Source organism: Parus major, chromosome 3 (genome assembly GCF_001522545.3).
Source record: "Parus major isolate Abel chromosome 3, Parus_major1.1, whole genome shotgun sequence".
Classification (NCBI taxonomy): Eukaryota; Metazoa; Chordata; class Aves; order Passeriformes; family Paridae; genus Parus; species Parus major.
In genome coordinates, this window is record NC_031770.1 from 9,700,491 (window position 1) to 9,717,595 (window position 17,105).

General features: G+C 40.6%; 1 protein-coding gene across 4 annotated transcripts in view; it reads left to right on the forward strand.

The window, feature by feature from the left end:
* The first annotated feature begins 212 nt into the window (after positions 1-212).
* VPS54 (VPS54 subunit of GARP complex) overlaps positions 213-17,105 on the forward strand; it is a 46,637-nt gene continuing 29,744 nt past the window's right edge. Inside the window, exons 1-7 of one of the 4 annotated variants that reach the window (XM_015621497.1) lie at positions 213-320; positions 8,548-8,709; positions 9,556-9,661; positions 9,753-9,797; positions 11,213-11,291; positions 13,912-13,946; positions 15,311-15,368. In XM_015621497.1, coding sequence (XP_015476983.1) covers positions 8,574-8,709; positions 9,556-9,661; positions 9,753-9,797; positions 11,213-11,291; positions 13,912-13,946; positions 15,311-15,368 — 459 coding nt within the window. In that variant the 5' untranslated portion in view covers positions 213-320; positions 8,548-8,573. Of the gene's footprint in view, positions 321-8,547; positions 8,710-9,552; positions 9,798-10,295; positions 10,370-11,212; positions 11,292-13,911; positions 13,947-15,236; positions 15,369-17,105 lie in introns of those variants that run through there. The other 3 variants (XM_015621496.1, XM_015621498.2, XM_015621499.3) reach the window with 3 other exon arrangements.

The following is a 17,105-nucleotide window of genomic DNA, read 5'->3' on the forward strand; positions in this document are numbered from 1 at the left end:
TTGTGTGGGCGGCCCGGGCGGCCTGGGCCGGGCGGCGGAGCGGAGGGACGCGAGGGGAGGTGGGCGGAAGGGGGGCCTGCCCGCGGCCCGGTTTCCCTCCTTCCCTGCAAATCCCCGGTCTGAATTTCCATGGTAACCCCGCGGTGGGCAGCGGGCGGTGCCCGCCGGGGGCGCGGGGAGGGCGCGGAGGTGTCGGCGTAAGGCCGGGCCTCCCTCATGCGGTCACTGTCCCGCAGGACCACGGCAGCATTCCCGACCATGCCACGGGGAGAGATATGACGACGGCCTCCGGGAGATACTCCTGGCGTGTTCTCCATAAGGTATGGGCGGCTCGGGAGCTAACGTTTAGAGCAGGTATTTAGTGGTTTTCTCTGCCGCATGGCAGCCAGGATGGACTGGGATGTGGAGCGCTAAAGGGCTTGTTGGTTCCATAAGCCATATAGGAATGCGATGGTTCCTGGGTTTGTAGATGATCCTAAAATTGTGTGATGGGCAGATTAATTTCTTGCATTTCTTTTTTCAAATACAGTATGTGGGTTTGAGAGAAGTACACATGTGGGATTGTAAAATACCAACCTTCTGTAATCCCATCAGAAACTTTTACCATCTGACTGCCCAGTTTGGGCCTTAGTATGTTGCCGAGTCCCTTTTTCTTCTCTGTTCGTCTTATATTTTCTAAATATTTAGGATTTCTGCTGCAGGAAATAGAGTTATCACAATCCAGTATAAATAAGTATAAAACGTCTGTTTTAAAGTCTGTCAAAGTAATTACTGGGCTACAGATTTGCATGTATTTGTTTCTTTTAGTTACTAGCATAGGCGGTATATTGACTTTACTGTCTTACCTGTACTGATGAAATCCTGAATGAGAAGTCCTATGGATTTGAGCAGCTGTTGCTGTGCAACCCGGCGAGAAATTGCTCTCTTACTGAAAAACCCAACCGCAGTATGTTAATTGTTGTAGTGACTGCAGTAATTGCTGTTGTGACCAAAAGTCAGTGTGACTCTTTGGTAAACTGTAGTGCAGACAAAAGGTCTTGAGATCCTTTGGGTATTAGGTTGGTGTAGGAGAACAGTGCGTAAAATGGACTGACAGGAGATCCACCGCTGTTCATGCAAAAGTTACTGGGCAGCCTCCCCAGTGAGGCCAGAAGGTTGCACAAGAGGCATCTCTACCTCTCCCATCGCATTTGCCAGTAACAGGATCTGTCCCAAGTGTCCCTCTGTCTTCAGCACCATCTTTCTCTGTGGTGGGAGTCTGGCATGTGTGCAGGAATCTTGCCTTGTTGGCAAGCACAAACTTCATGGGAGGAGAAGGAGATGCGCGTTTCCAGTGTTGAAGGAAGATATTGTTTGCCTGGAAAATGTCAGGAATTGCTAGAAATGAGTGGAGAAAGCAGACTGCAGGCTTCTCTTGGGCAGTTTGAGCAGGAAGAGGTTGGGAAATGGAATCGTGATCATGTAGGTATTGTTTCTTCTTTTGGGGCAGCAACTCTGTGAAGAGGCCACTTCTGCTTTCCTTCTACAGAGTTTGGGGAAAATGAGGAGCTGTGAGTCTGAAGAAGAGAGAAGGCCCATGAGCATCATATCATCCTTCCTGTTGAGAGGCTCACAGTTTTATTGTGGTTTCCTTTCTCCTTTTTTTTCTATATACTTTGTTTATTCCTTGTCTTGTTTTATGAATGGAGCAGAAAGAGTGAGCAGGTGAGCATGAGTGTGGATATTGGACATAGATATTTCTGCAGCTTCATATGAGTAAGTCCAAGACATATTTACCAGGAGATCTAGGATTTGTCTTCCTATTTTTAGCTTTCTGCACCCACCTCACCTAGGTGCTAGATTTAAGAAAAGACACCTGAATATTCTCTGCAGAAGATAAAGAATTGTTAATGTGTTTCCCTCGTACTCAAAACTGACAGGTCCATGTACTGATCAGATGTTCCGAAGAAGTACTCACACCTAGTAGCTTAAATATCTTTCTCTATCAATCTGGTTCTTAAATTGAAAAAAAAAGGGTCCATTTTGGATGTGTGTGGGTGTGTGTTAGGGCTAGAATATTAGAATTGGAGTAGCATATCTGACACCTTGCAACATGTTAGAGAGTTTCCATCATTTTTATAGAGTCGCTGTAAGCAGCAGTATAAGATCTTCCTTTTGTTTTTTGGCATTCTAGGTGTAGCATGACCATTCTGGGTTTTATGCCATGGAATTATTCATTCTTTTTGTCAACAGAAGCTGTTTGAGGGATGAAAAGGAAGTGATGTGAATAGAGGTGATCAGTTTTGTTTATCTTCTGTTGGGCAGGTATTAATTTTAATACAAGGACTATCAACAGACATGGGTGGCACACTGTTGCTCACCAAGTTAAAGTTCAGGTGGTCTTGTTTGCAGAGTACCTGGCCTGTAGAGAGACAGTGGACTGGCATCCTCTGTCAGGACTTGATGTGAAGTGCACTGGGCCTGCTTTTTGATAGTCTCTGGTTGCAGCTTTATGCATGATGTCAAACTGAAATATTTTTATTTGGCTCCCTCATAGCCACTCGCATTTCAGGACTTGGGCAAGGCTTCAGAAGGACAAAATTCCCATGAAAATTCATAGTTTTAGGAGGTTATTTTCTGAAGAATAAGTGGAGCCTAGCCCTGCTGATGATGGCAAGTGGAAGGGCTGTGCAGGGAATCGTGCTGTTGACGCAAATTGCCGTGAGCATCTGTCAGACTCCTTTTGTCACGTCAGGACCTCAGTGTTGGGATTTTTGCCGAGGCTGGTGCAGTTCTTCTGCCTTTTCTCCACATATCACTGCTCTGCAGTCTGCCTTTGACAGACTCATAGCAGGAATGCCTACTGGGGCTCCTTGGTCTTTGTTCAGCTGTGTGGACCTCTCTGGAGCTCTGTAAGATGCTCATATTTCACTGTTTTCCAAGGGGTTATGCACACTCTAATGCTGATGCTGGAAAAAAGAGCACAAAGAGACTTCTCTCATCTTGTATGTGATAGTGTGGCAACTAACCACAAGGCCTTTTCTGATATATATTTTTACTGCTTTGATGATTGTTTCTGAATGATTCTGACACCTCTGGTGCAGAAGAACTGGGTTCATAATGATCTAAATAGCTGTAGGTCATTATTCTGTTTCTCCAGCACAGAATCTGCCTTTTGATTTCAAATTAGTGTTCAGCACTGGGAGGTTGGGTTTCCAGATGAGAGGAGGTACATTTGCTACAGTGGGTACATCACAAGTGTTTTGTATAATTGTTTATTTGGTACCTGAATGAAAGTGAAATACTACTTTCCAGATAGTTTGTCTAAAAGGAGATAAATTGCTTTCCAGTTTTTGACAAAATGTTTACACTTGTGGATTATTTTAAGTAATAACACATTATTCAGTGATAGGACATTTTGGAGTAATTCTTTTCAGAGGATCTTATTCTTCTGTTTAAAGAAGTGAAGCTCAGTTACAGCTTTTTACTTATTTTTTTTTTTTTTTTTTATCTGCTGTTCATGTGGCTACAGCTGGGAAGGGCAAAAGAAACCAGTACAAAATATAATAATATGAAAGTCAGATGTTGTTTTATCCTGGCCTTCTAGGCTACCCATGGTGCTTTGCAGTTGGGATGCAGCTGTTCTGTTCTTTCTTTGGAGTCACTACCACTTTTTCTTGCCTGTTTCCCTGTTTGAGGAGAGTGTTTTGAGATGGCCTTGTGAAAGAGACAATTTAAGGGGGAGAGTGGTGGCATTACTCTTTGGGCTGTTCAAGTGCTCTTGCTTTTCCACAGTCCCCATTTTGCAGCTTGCTGGGAAAGTAGCACAGTCTGAGGAGTTACAGAGTCTGCTGGGGCATAACAGCATGTGTGGCTAAGCAGGGCTGATGGGAAATGCAGGTAACTCATACACTGCTTCCTTGTTGGGTTGATTTCATCCCAGCAAGGCTCACCTGGGTGGTTATCAGTCATGCTAACTTTGCAGAGAAGGTTCACCCTCAGTGTGAGAGTATAAGATTTGGGATACTGTTGGGGTGTGCAGAATGCACTCAAATACATTGTTTTTTTGTGAATACAAATGTGTTTATTAGGCTCTCAGAAAGGCCAGGCTCATATGGTCTCTTCTCTTAGTTGTGTGAAGAGGTTTCATGGAGTGTGCTCCAAATGTAGGTGGCTTGCCATGGGGACAAGTCACAGCTCTCCTTGTCATTCCCCTGACAGGCATCATCTTTGTCCTCTGAAACCCCAGGGTGGAAGCAGGTGTTCAGAAAGGGTTTGGGTTAGCAGAACAGCTCCCGCAGCTTTAACCTCAGGCTCTGAAACTGCTTAAATGTTTCTGCTCCAAGCTAACCTTGGCTCCCCTGCTGCAGCAGAGATGCCTGTCTCAGGGCACCAGGATCAAGCATGGAAATTTCAGCCTGAGGAATTAGCTGGTTAAAAAAAAAAGTGAAAGCTTGTGCTAGTGCAGTCTGGCTCACATTGCCTTACAAGGGTGCAGTGGTGTACTTTACTCGTACCATGGTTGCCCTGTTACAGGGTGAAATCCTGCTGATTTAGCAAAAAGACCTGTGTAATGATACATAGGGAGAGTTCAACTTTTGAGGACTGAGTAAATATATAAGGCCAATAACAACATGCCATTTATTAGCTGTTGAGGTCCTGGAAGGAGTCCCTTGTGCATTTTTATCTTAGTTATGTTTCAGGTATGCTTTTCTTTAAAAAGTGTCTTTGGTATTTATCATATCTTCTAGAAATGGTGCAATATCTTGCTTTAGCTTGACTTGTGGGTGGCTTCTGATAGTTTTCTATTCCAAAGCATGTTGGGTATCTAGAAGAGTGCTTGAAATATTTTCATTTCATGTTGTTGCCAAAGCCATGACAAGCAGCAGGGACGTTAGCATGCCTTTTGTGTTCACAGAGAAACTTCTCCTGCTTTACCTTTGGGATGCAGAGCATACCCCTTGAAAAGTGCCTGCTGGTGTCCCAGTGTGGTTCCTTGTGGACAATGGGGAATACTTGAAGGAAAGCTTGCTCAGTGTTGCATGTTCACTTGGAACCCTGGGGGCTCTTTCCCCTGACCAGAGTGTCTTGTCTTAGGTGTCACTATTTTTGAAGCTAAAATAAAATTTAGAGAGCAGATTCTGTGGATGATACTGAAGAAGCAAAGTGTGTGAATAATTACACTCAGAACATGGGAAGGCAGTTTCTGAAGAACTTTTTGTACAAGTCCTGACACTTAGAAAAATAAACACGTTCTCCAGAGTTACAACCACCCTGAGCAATTACTTCTGAGTAATACACTTGGTTGTTGTGCTCTCTTCCAACAGCTGAAACCTTGGGTGTGAAACTCAAGAGTCACAGCGTAGTCATCTCAGAAATAACCTCATGTGATTAATGCGTTGCTAGCTCACAGATCTGCTGTTTCGCTGACTGTGCAGTATCCAAATGTGTGGCTCTTACTCTTGTCACCACAGTATTTTGTTCCATGCTGTGTTGTACAGCTGTGTCATATTGTACTTGCTGAGCACGTTGCTGAACAAGAATGTTTTTAAAGAGGAGGCTGTAAGTTGAAATGCAACTCTGTATGCTCAAACTATAGGAATACTGTGAATTCAGATCATCAAAGCTATTTTCATTGTTGCCATGGCTGATTTGGTTTAACTTCAGCAGTATAAAGTCATTACAGTGACAGTGTAATTTAATGTAATCTTTTTAAATGAGGAAATTAATACAGTGTGTACAAAATAGATGTAATATATTGAAGGCATGTTGCAAATAGAGCCATAATCCTGGGTTCCAGGTTCCATAACTACTCTTACGTCTAACCTCAAAACGTTTTTTTAAATTGCATTAGTTTAATACACATTTCTAGACAAAATGTGAGTAAATTATGGTGATTACTGGAGAGAACACAGTTGATCTAACCCATTTTAATTGTATATAATTTAAACACTGATGTGAGGAAGTTACACAGTTGCATATTCTTACTACAGCTATATGTTCTTTTAAGTAAGAGACTCAGGGGACTCACCATTTCATAATTCACTCTGCACAGTTAATGCAGTTAACTGCATTTACCTGCCTGTCATTCTGCACAGTTAGTGCAGTTAACTGCATTTACCTGCCTTTCACTTGCATGGGAAATTGAATGAGTTAAAATACTCTGCAGAAATTTTGTTCTGTATTAACACTGAGTTTCATTTTTTTGGTATGTTTAAATCAGGAAATTTGTATATCATTGTGTATTTTAAAATGTTAATTTGGGGGCTAGGTATAGATTCATTTGTCTATAAAATGTTTAGTAATGGAGCACAAGGAGCTGCTGTTCTGTTGGTGAATAAATTAAATTGAATTTTTTAGTTTTGGGTAAGGTTAGTGCACAGAGATGAGTGTAGGGCAGGATTTTTGCCTTTATATGGGCTTGGCACATATTCCTTTGTAACGTGGATTTAATTCAGGTACTGTTGTCCAGTTTTCTCTGCCTTTCTGAAGTTATACTTTTTTGGGCAATTTAAGGACTGCATTTTGAGGAATGCCTGGTTTTGGGCAGTGCAGAGAATAGTTTTTTCCTGTGCAGATGTGGTTGTTCATTGGGGTTAATTGTCCACAAGGTCCTGACTTATGAGGGTACTAGAATAGCTGCTAGCATGAATAATTTAGTACAGCATCAGATTGCATGCCAGTTAAGAAGGCCTCTGCCTATGAAGCCTTATATCTTGTTGAAATCCACTCAACAGTATGAAGGTTACTGCTTGCACTGGTATTTTATTGTACTCCTTTCATTTTATTTTGAGATTTGTCAGTGAATATTTCATGGTGATAAGTAAGGAAAATACCTATGCAAGAGTAGGTAGAGCTTGTTTGTGAAATGCTGAGGTGTTGAGCTACTCTCGAGTCTTAAATTTTCTTTTAAATTTTTGATTAGCATCACACAGATAGCATTTTCTCCACTCAGATTTATATAGTTGAAACAATTAATATCCTAGACAATTCTTTTAGATGGTACTTCATTGTGGGAACAGAGAAAGGCTTAATGAAAGGCTTGCAAAAGTTACAGGATTTCACTGCTTTCTACAAATTGCCCTAGTTGCTCGTACATCTGACTAGAGCAGACTGTGACTCATATTACAGAGGCTTTTTCAGGAGAAAAACTGCAAATACAGCACTTTGAAGCACTTCCAAGTGCAAAAAACTTTACTGTATGCCTTGAGGAGCAATACCAAGGAGACTTGGTCATGGCAATGTAGCACTGGATGTGTTTTTTAAGAATGCTAAAATAATAACTCTTTTGTCATCATATACTAGGTTTTTCACAAAACCACCCTAAAACATTTGTGAAGAACTTAATGAAGACGTTATTTTGGAAATGTCAAGGGAATACATAAGAGTATGGAAATGCAATAAAAGTATTGGAAAAGGGTTTTGTGGGGCTTTTGGGGGAGGGAGATTAGTGCTTTATGGTATTTAAGGAAGATCTATCAGATATCTGGGAATGTTTTTTGTCTGACTGTTCCCATTCTGTCTGCTAGTAAGTTTTTCTTATTATGGGCCTCTTCATTGGGATGCTCTGTTATAGTTGAACATCTCTTTTAGAATTGTTTTGTAGGCCACTTTCAACCTCGATTAGAAAGTAGAACCTTTTCTTTTTCTTTTCCAAATGAGATTTTTAATATGTGTGATGCTGCTGGAAGCTGACACAGTGAGATACAACATCCCTTGGTGCCTCCTTTAGCCCTTGAAGATAAAATTGGTCTTTAATCTTCTTGTGCTCCTTCACAGGGTAGTGAACAATTTGAGTGCCCATTATGGGTTATTAGTTAAGTGCTTAGAGTTTGCTAGATGTGTTTAATTTCTCCTTAAAGGCGAGGATCCAGATGGGTCCCTTTGAACAGGCACTCCTTGAGCTGTACAGCTTTAATAAACTCTCAAACCTCTAATAGTTGTACTGCTGTCTGATATTTTGATGGAGATGCAGTTTTCTTTACAGGTGGAAAGAACTCATTAAGATCAGCCCTGGTGTAAAATTTTTAAGGCTATTTATTTTCAAATTGGGATCTTAAAATTGAACTGAAAATTAGTGGGACTTTGCTTACTCTGGAGCTTTTTGATCTATGATCTAATTGTCTTCCCTGTGCAAATACATTATGCTGGAATAAACTGCACTTTACTAGGCAGCCATAGAAGTTGAATTGTCAGTCTTCCTGATTCAAATACAAGATTTCCTGATATTTGAGAGGAAATTCTATTGTAAATGTATGCACTATGGCTGCAATAGTTATGGCAACAAAGGAAGAAGTGCCTGAAAGATTTGCTTTTTTTCCCTAATGTAACATTTTATTAGTGCTGTGCACAAGGACGGGCTGTCCTCCAAACCCACAGGTGTGTGAGGAACAGACTACGAAGTTACATTCTGCCATTTATTTTTATGCTTAAAATAAACTTTCTCCTGTTGTTGAAATGTGTCAGTTGAAATATTGCAGTTAAAGACAATACTGGAGTGTCATTGTTTTGATACAGCATGTCCCCAGAGCTTTATTAAAGCCTTGATATCTCTTGTTTCCTATTTAGCTTTTATCAAGTGGTGATTTTATGCAATGGCATCAAGCCACAGTTCTTCACCAGTGCCTCAGTCAAACAGCAATGATGCTTTCTTTAAAAAAGAAGTGGACGCCACGAAACGCTTTCACCCTGTGCAGTCCCTGCCAGATGTGTGTCCCAAGGAACCCACAGGTAATGCCTGGTGTGCAGGGAGAGGGAGAGAGCAGCTCCATTTGCTGAACCATTGCCAGCTATCCAGTCAATATTTCTTGTATACTGGGTGTAGTGTACTAAGGCATAGTCTTATTTCCAGCCATGCTGTGATTCTTTTTTATACCACCCAGTGTCCCTTTGGAGCAATAGGAGAGACTATTTGCAGCTTGTTTTAAGATGCCCCCATTATAGGTGGGACTTTGCTTGCATGATTCCACATTACAGCTGTGAACCATATTCCATGTAAGAAGAGGGTGCAGTCTGACAGAGCTGGTAGCAGACATGTCCTGTGTGCTTGGAGCCTGGCTGCATTCCTTCTGGGAGATATCCCAGCCCTTCTGCAGGAGGAAGCAAGTGACCTGTCTGTAGTACTAAGTCTCTGGTGCTGCTGTTAAACCAGATTTTAGGTCACAATTCAGCTGTTGTGTTGCACTAAAGCTCGGTTTACACAAAGGAGTAGGTGGGATGGGATCTTAAGAATTATGACACATACTAACAAATTACAGCTGTCATTCTGATCAAGATCAGTTTATTAGAAATATGTTTGTGGTTGTAATCTTTTTCTCATCATTAGAAGCTAATGTTGAACTGAATCTATTTAATGAGTGTCAGTACGCCACTTCTGTGTTCAAGCTTGAGTTGGTTAATCTCATAGAAGAAATAGAAGGTGAATTGTTGCAGAAGGAGAGTATCATCTGTCATTTGCATAGATAATTCTAATCTATATGTAATTGGTAAAATATGGTTTGCTTAAGAACCACGTTTTAGCAAAAGCTACATCTTTGTTTCTCACCCTAACAAACTGTCTTGTCTTTTGTGCTGCAGGCAATCCCAATAACTTACATGACAGCCCATCTCTAGTTGTGGATCAGCAAAGATGGACTATTTATCATTCCAAAGTCAATCTCCCAGCAGCACTAAATGATCCTAGGTTAGCAAAAAGGGAATCTGATTTCTTTACAAAAACATGGGGAGTGGACTTTGTGGACACTGAAGTCACGCCTTCATTCTACCTCCCACAGATCACCAAGGAACATTTTGCATCATACCAACAGGAAATCACTCCGGTAAGAACCCCCAGTTAGGTGCACATAGTCCTAAGGACCAGAAAGAGATCCTTCTTCTAATCTGGTTGTCTCTGGTAGTAGCCTGTTGTGTGGTTAGCTGATAATTAATTTGATTTTTCAGTGTTGGTTGGGTCTGCTTTAGACATTTCTGGTTTTATAATCTCAGAACCCATCGTATGGAAAATACTCTCTGAATTGTCCTGAGGCAATTTCATGTTATTTTTAACTTCTCTTTCTGAATACTGAGCTCTGCACCAGGACTTGACATTCATATTTATTCTTTCTGGTCGTTAATCCTTTATTTCTGTAAGGACTGCTTAAGGATTGGGCTCTACAATGCAACATAGTGTTCTCCATAGACCTGTGGATCAAATGACTACATGCTGCGAGGGCTGGAGATACTTTTTAGGACTCTTCAATCTAAACTTTGCAACATTTATACATGAACTTCTTAAACTATAAAGAGGCCTATTATCCTGATGATTTCTTTTGTAACAGGGAAGTGTAAGCTACATCTAAGGACACCAGGACCAGTAGGAGACTTCTACAATCTCTTAAAAATACAAGTGTCAGTAAGTATGTAGTATTCTTTTTTTTTTTTTTTACTGAAAGAACATGTAGAAGTCTCCTGCTGTTTTCTGCTTCCTTGGTTTGTAACTTCCTTATTTTTTTTTGCTGGTTCAGAATTAGCTGCAGGAAGTGTTACTTGTGTAATTATAGTTAAAGATTGTGGGAGGGAATTGTCTATAACTGAACTATTGCCTTTAACATATTCAGCATTTGAAATGTTTTAAGATTTTATTCTTTAAAATTAGTACTTCACACAGTGACTTCTAAATGAAAAAAGATATTGGAGCTGAGCTGTGATGTAGCTTCTAGCACAAATCTGTTGGTGTTCTTTAGAAACAATTTCTCACCGCTGTAATCCCTGGTGGTGTTGAAAATTTGAAGTTCAGCATGATGAAACAAGATATGTGGTTTCAGCAAGGTATTCATTAGTAATATGTGCAAGTAATTTCTACTTTCATCCAATTTGATTTAGCAATGAGAAAGGATTCTTTGTGTGTTAGTGTGATTTCTGGATTAGTCAGCAAATGAGTGTTTGTGTATGTAATTACAATTGATCTATGATAGTATATCATTATGTTATTACACCTCTTCAATAACTTCTGTGTTCATTTTCTCTTGAGATGAAAAGATACAGGAAAAAAACAACACATCCACTATAGGCTGAAGTTCTTGGTACCTTTCACCTGGACAAACTTTGTCTGAGCTTACAAGGGGAAGAAAATACTGTGAACTTGCAGAATTATTTTGCATAATTTAGTTGCGTTTCACTGAATGTTTTACTTCAAATAAAAAAATCTGTGTTTTAAGCATCAGAATAACTCTTTAATATATTTTCTCTTCTACAGAGAGAGAAAGTTCATGAAAGGTGCAAGAATATTTGTACTCCTAAAGATTCCTTTGACAGGACACTATTACACACTCACGGTACAGTCAAAGCCTTCTTTAGTCATAAAAAAGTGATGTCTTTTTGTTTCAGTATGTTATAACATCGGTAGCAAATGTTATGAATGTTACTCATCATTGATTCTATAATGTACTAATTGTCTCTGTTACTTGCTTGAGATCTTCATGTACAATAATAGCTGATGATTTCTTTGAAATAATAATTGAAAACTCAGACATGGTGGGCTTAGAAGTATTCATGCCCACTGCTGACATTTTATAGGTCAAAACTTTAGTGATACCTGCTTTTAAACTTTTTCTTGGTATGTTTGGATTCATGGCAGGTCATTGTGGCCCTGGCAATGTTTTGTTTAACTGCTTTATGTTTTAAGATCCATTGAAACTGTTGCATCAAATTTGTATCACCTGTTGGCTTCTCAGTGAAGAGCTGCAGTGCCATTCCTGTATCTCTGCCATGAGAGTCACGTCATGGCTGAGGTGGGAAATTGTATCTCTACAAAAAGATGATCTAGTCTAGACCATCTGCTCAAACCAGGGCCACCTATGGGAGGACAATGGCCAGTTGGGTTGTGAATCTCACAGATGGAAATTACATAATCTGTCTGGGCAACCTGTTTCAGCGTTTTTACCACCCTCCCAGTAGAAATACTTCCTTGTGTTCAAAGGAAATCTTTCACATATCAGTTCCTGCCCATTGCCTCCTGTCCTGGCACTGGGCACCACTGAGAAAAATCAGCTTTGTGTTCTTTGTGCACCCCCTCATCAGGTCTTTAAGCACACTGATCTCCCCTGGGCTTTTCCACCCTAAACAGTCTCTCCTCCTTGTTTCTTGATAATCTTTGTGGCTCTTGACACAATTCACTCCAGTATGTCTAGGTCTGCCTTGTGCTGGGGAGCTCAAACCTGCATGTGAAGGCTGAATTTCAGGACTTCATGGAATTAGTTCAACTAATTGAAAACTAGACAGGAGGGAAGGCAAGAGGCAAAATAAATTAAAAAAAAAAAAAAGACATGTAAAAGGAACAGAAACACTCATAACTTGGAGACAAGTTTTTATTTTTTATTTTAATTTACTTTCTCAAAAATGTTAGCATAAAAGGGTTCATTTATCAGTCCTTATCAAATAAGTCTTATCTATATCAATGTCTACAGGTTATACAGCAAAAAGGATTTGGTCATTTACTCCTGATCAAGTTATTTCAGTTGACTTTCTTCCTCCTCTTCTGTGCAAAAGGAAGCCCTTCTGAGGGTTTTCTCTGTATTGGTGTTACTTTGGAATAACTGTTCCAGAATGAGTCTGTGCTGCAAAATCAAAGTGCCTTCTTCAGTCTTAGTTTCATCCATTTTAAATGAGTCTGAGTGTTTTTAAAAGGAGAAAATTACTGTCAGCAAAGTAACTGAGAGTTCCATGTGTAACTGGACAGTTCCTAGCAGAAGCATCATTTGGTAAACTGAAGCTTGTGATTTTCTATAAATTCTGCTGTTACTGTTTCCTGTCTTCCTCCAACTCACTTGGTCTTTCACTTCTTTAAGAATTGGTTTGTCCAAAGGCTCCAAAGGAGGACAGCAGGATGATTCCAAGGTTGCCTTTTGTACTTCGATACAAATAAATGAGAAACAAATGAAGTAAAGACCAAAGAGAGTAGTGTAGGAGCTGATGCTGAAGTAGCACTTGCCATGTTGGTCAGGGTTGAGCAGACTGTCCAGCAGAGATATGGACTTGTTGCTTTTAAATTCCTCAACTTTTTTGTCCCCCAGTGTGCCCCCTCTTCATAGTGCCCTCTAAAGTAATTAGTAAGGGTGGGAGAGGGGATTTTGGCTGAAGCTCAAAAATCTGAATTTGCCTTTTCTTCAAGTTCTGCTGGGATATAATGAATTAACTCTTTTCCCAGCTCAACACTCTCACCCTCTGCCATTGTCAGGTCAGCATAGTCCATGGGAATTAGTGCTGCTTGCTCATTGCTTGGGACCCTGGCCCGAGCCCTTGTTCATCCTTCTAGACAGTCTTTGTGCACTCAGTCTCCAAGTGCTGTGCAAAAGTGATTATATGGGCAGCTTCAGTCCAAAGCATTAAAACTGGGGTGATGTTAGAAGGATCTTTTACTGGCCTTTGCCAGTGCACTAATGAATGTGAAGTGCTGAGTGGATTGCTTTGTATGACTAACACTGACACTGCCAAAGCAGCCAAGTGCAAGCTCCTTTGAGTAGACTAAGCATGAGACCTGAACTGCAAAGGACAAAAGAGCACTTCAAGGAATCAGAATATGTCAGGTTGGCAGGGACTTCAGAAGACCCTTACTGCAATTGCCATCTCAAAGCCAGTTCAGCTGAGGTCAGGCCAAGCCATGCAAAACTTTACCAAGAAAAATAGAAATAGCCAGAAAATATCTACAAATATATATCCAGAAAATCCCCAAAGTACCCAGCCCTTCTGGTCAGCCTGCTCCAATGCTTGATTGTCCTCATGTCATCAAGGTTCTCCTCGTGTTCAGTCAGAAAGTTTCATTTCAGTTTGTAAGCCTGTTCCCCCTGTGTGAGGAACATCATTGTCTTGAAAACTTCCTCCTGGGATTCACTTGTTCAGGGAATAGTTTCCCATTGTTTGCTCATGAATGACTACCTGTGTTTTGTTTAATTTTAGATAAATCCAGGACAGATCTGGAGCAAGTACCTAAGGTATGGCTTCTGTGCACTCTGAGCTGTTGTAAGGCTTTATCACATGAAGTGTTGGATATATGCATGTTCTCTGTCCTTTGTAGAAATTTTGTCCTCGCTGATGACTTGGGTCGATTCTCAAGAGGATCTGTAGTGCTCAGAATTTAAAGACTAAGGATGATTTGCTTTGTCTTTTTTTTCTTCTTCTTGTTTCCAATTTTTCTCTTAAAATATAACACAAATACCATGATTTTTTTAATCTTTAAATAAATGAAGTTAAGACCTCAGAGCTGAGCCGAATTAGCCAGTCTAGGAGGAAAGGAAAACTGAAGAGTTTGAGAAAAGCTTAAATGTTGCCCGGTGTACAACTCAGCATTAGGTTTAACTGCTTGAATCCTTGATCAAGGATATAAGCATAGAGCATACATGATGTGGGTTTTTGTGTCAGGTTGACAAAAGACACAGCTCCAGATTCCCTTTTAGTCTGAATAATTTTTTTATAGGTACAGAAAGAAGTCAGAGTATTAATATGGGTCAGCATCTCTGTGCCAGTTGTGTAGGCTGCGACTTGAGTAGCTGTCACTGCAGTGTTTAAGGTGCAGGAAACAAGAATGCTTGAGTGTGGTGTGATGCTGCAGTCTGTGTTGAACCTTTTAAAATTACACTTCATCAATAAAAGGAAGAGGCTTCTACTGCCTCCTGTAAGCTCAAGGGTTTGGTTTTTTTTAAAATAATGTTATCAGAAAGAATTTTAGATTAATAGTTCTCCAGGAGGTGTGATTAATGTTACATGTTACTGACTCTTCCTGTGCTAGGCATGGTTGCTACATCCTGGCTAAAGGGTGTCAGCTTGAGGCTCTGCTCCCTCCCAGGGAACACTTGCTGCACCCTGACAGCTGGCTGGGTCATCAGCCTCGTAGGAGCCGTGGCCCCAGGAATGAGCAGATCTGCAGCAGGATGCCCTTGTTAGTGAAGCTTTGCTCAGATCCTTGAGAGGGCCCACCTGCACTTCAAAGCTGCCTACATTTGCACACTCAAGGTGTTTAGTTCATCTCAGGTGGTTGAATACATATGTAACTTTGGAGTTGGGACTTTCAGGAAGATAAGACTTTGTGAGATCACACTAAGTTTTAAAGTACATTGGTTGTAAGGTCTGAAATGAATCCAGTTGCCTGGATAAATTAAAGTCTGGATTCTGAAATCAACAAATGAGGTCTCTGTTACCTTAAAGAGACAGGAGTTATGTTTAACTGGGGCAAAAAATATAGGGGTGAGTGAGGCACATTTATTTCTTTTGTTTTTCTGTTTCAGATTTTTATGAAACCAGATTTTGCCTTGGAAGATTCCTTAACATTTAATGCCGTTTTACCATGGTCTCATTTTAGTACCGCTGGTGGAAAAGGAAATCGTGATGCAGCTTCCTCCAAGTTACTCCAAGAAAAGGTACAACTTTGACAAAAGTTGTGGTTATCCATCAGTGCTGGTGGATACTGCAAAGGACCTCCATGGCTCCTGCTGTGTAGTGTTTCTTGAGACATCATTGTGGGCTTTGCTATCTCTCATTTTACATCAGGCTGCAGGTTGTTAGTCAATCATGCAGGAAGCATCCTACTGAAAAAGAACTTTTTTCCTCTTCTCAGTAAATCTATCAAATCTGTGAAAAAAGAATTTGTATATGATGTGACAGCTGGCTCTTCACAGCAGCTGTATCTTACTGAAACAGCTATATATTGAGAACTTCAGGGGTGTGGAGCAGTTTTCTTAGGGAGGAAGAGCAGTTCTGTGAGAAGGGAAAGCTGGATTGCACAGGTTGTACACTGTGTAAGGCTGTTATTTTCCAACATCTCAGGAAAATTTCAGATTCAAGGGTCTGTGATTTCTGTACTAAAAGCAGTACTAAATCCTATGCTGGTTGTGCTTTAGGAGATCCCTCTTACTTTTGTTGCTGTCTGCACTGACCTGTTTTTGCATTTCACAAAGGAGAACATGAGAGCAGAGCTGTTTCTTTCATATTGGAAACAGAAGGCTCTTCTTAGTCATTTTTATCTTTTTTTGCTAGTTATGTAGTCATACTATAGAAAATCTCATAAGTCATCTTTACAGTACAAATACCAAAAAATGCTTTTAGGAAATCTGAGTAATTTTGAAGTCTGTGAGGCACATTAGGAAAAAAATAACATGAGATTGTCTGGAAGGTGTTTCCAAATTTCTGGGAATTAGTCTTCCTGCTCTCCTGCCAGCTCAGGAAGAGACAGGCTGTGCTGGAGGGAACTCAAAGGTTCATTAGGTTGTCCTCAACACCTAGAGTTGGAGGAAGGCTTCTTTGGAGTTTTCTGGGGCAGCTACTGTCTGAAGATGAAAAAGCAATGTCTGGCATATGCTGTGAACTTCCCAAAATGTGCCTGGCAGCAGCAGGATGGACACTCAGAAGGTGCCACTGATGCAGAGGAGTGAAAACACTGCTTCATATGACTGAAATTAGCCTGAACTTTTTTTTCTTTTTTACTTTTTAAAGCCTCTGAACTGCACGAGGTTTACACTTTTCATATGTAAATACACACCCTGCTGCCATAACTGTCCCTAGCTCCAGGCACCATTTTCCAACAGGATTTTGAAAACCTTGCCTTAAGCAGATCTGCTTACAGCCTTTTGGACTGCTGTTGATCTACTTCAAAAATTTCCTCATGATATTTCTTCTTCATCTCCTCCCATGTGTTGCCCTACATGGGGACTGTAAGCTCTCTGAGGCAGGCGCTGTTTGCTCTGTTTATTCTACCTTGTTTAGCATAGTGAAGGGACCTGGGGCATCTGGTTGGTACAATCACATAAATAATTATTTGTAATAGCCCTTTCTCTGATCCCTGTGTCAGAGTCTGTCTTGGCTTTCCCTGTGGCTAGGTGTGTCACAGCTGGTTGGTGGAGGAGGCTTCTGATTAAATTAGATGGGAAAAAAAACGGTGAGTTTGCATATTGTATAAATCCCTAGTGTATCCATAGGAAGCAGTATAAAAATAACTCCAAGAAGGAAATATTCTCAATTGATTTCCTTTCCCTCTCTGGTTGGCCTTTTGGAATTCAGCAGGAGGTTTGAATGCTCGGCACCTCTGAGAAACCAGGTCATCTGAGTATTAACATTCAGATGAGCATCCTAAAGTCTCAGTCCTTTGAGTTTGCATATTC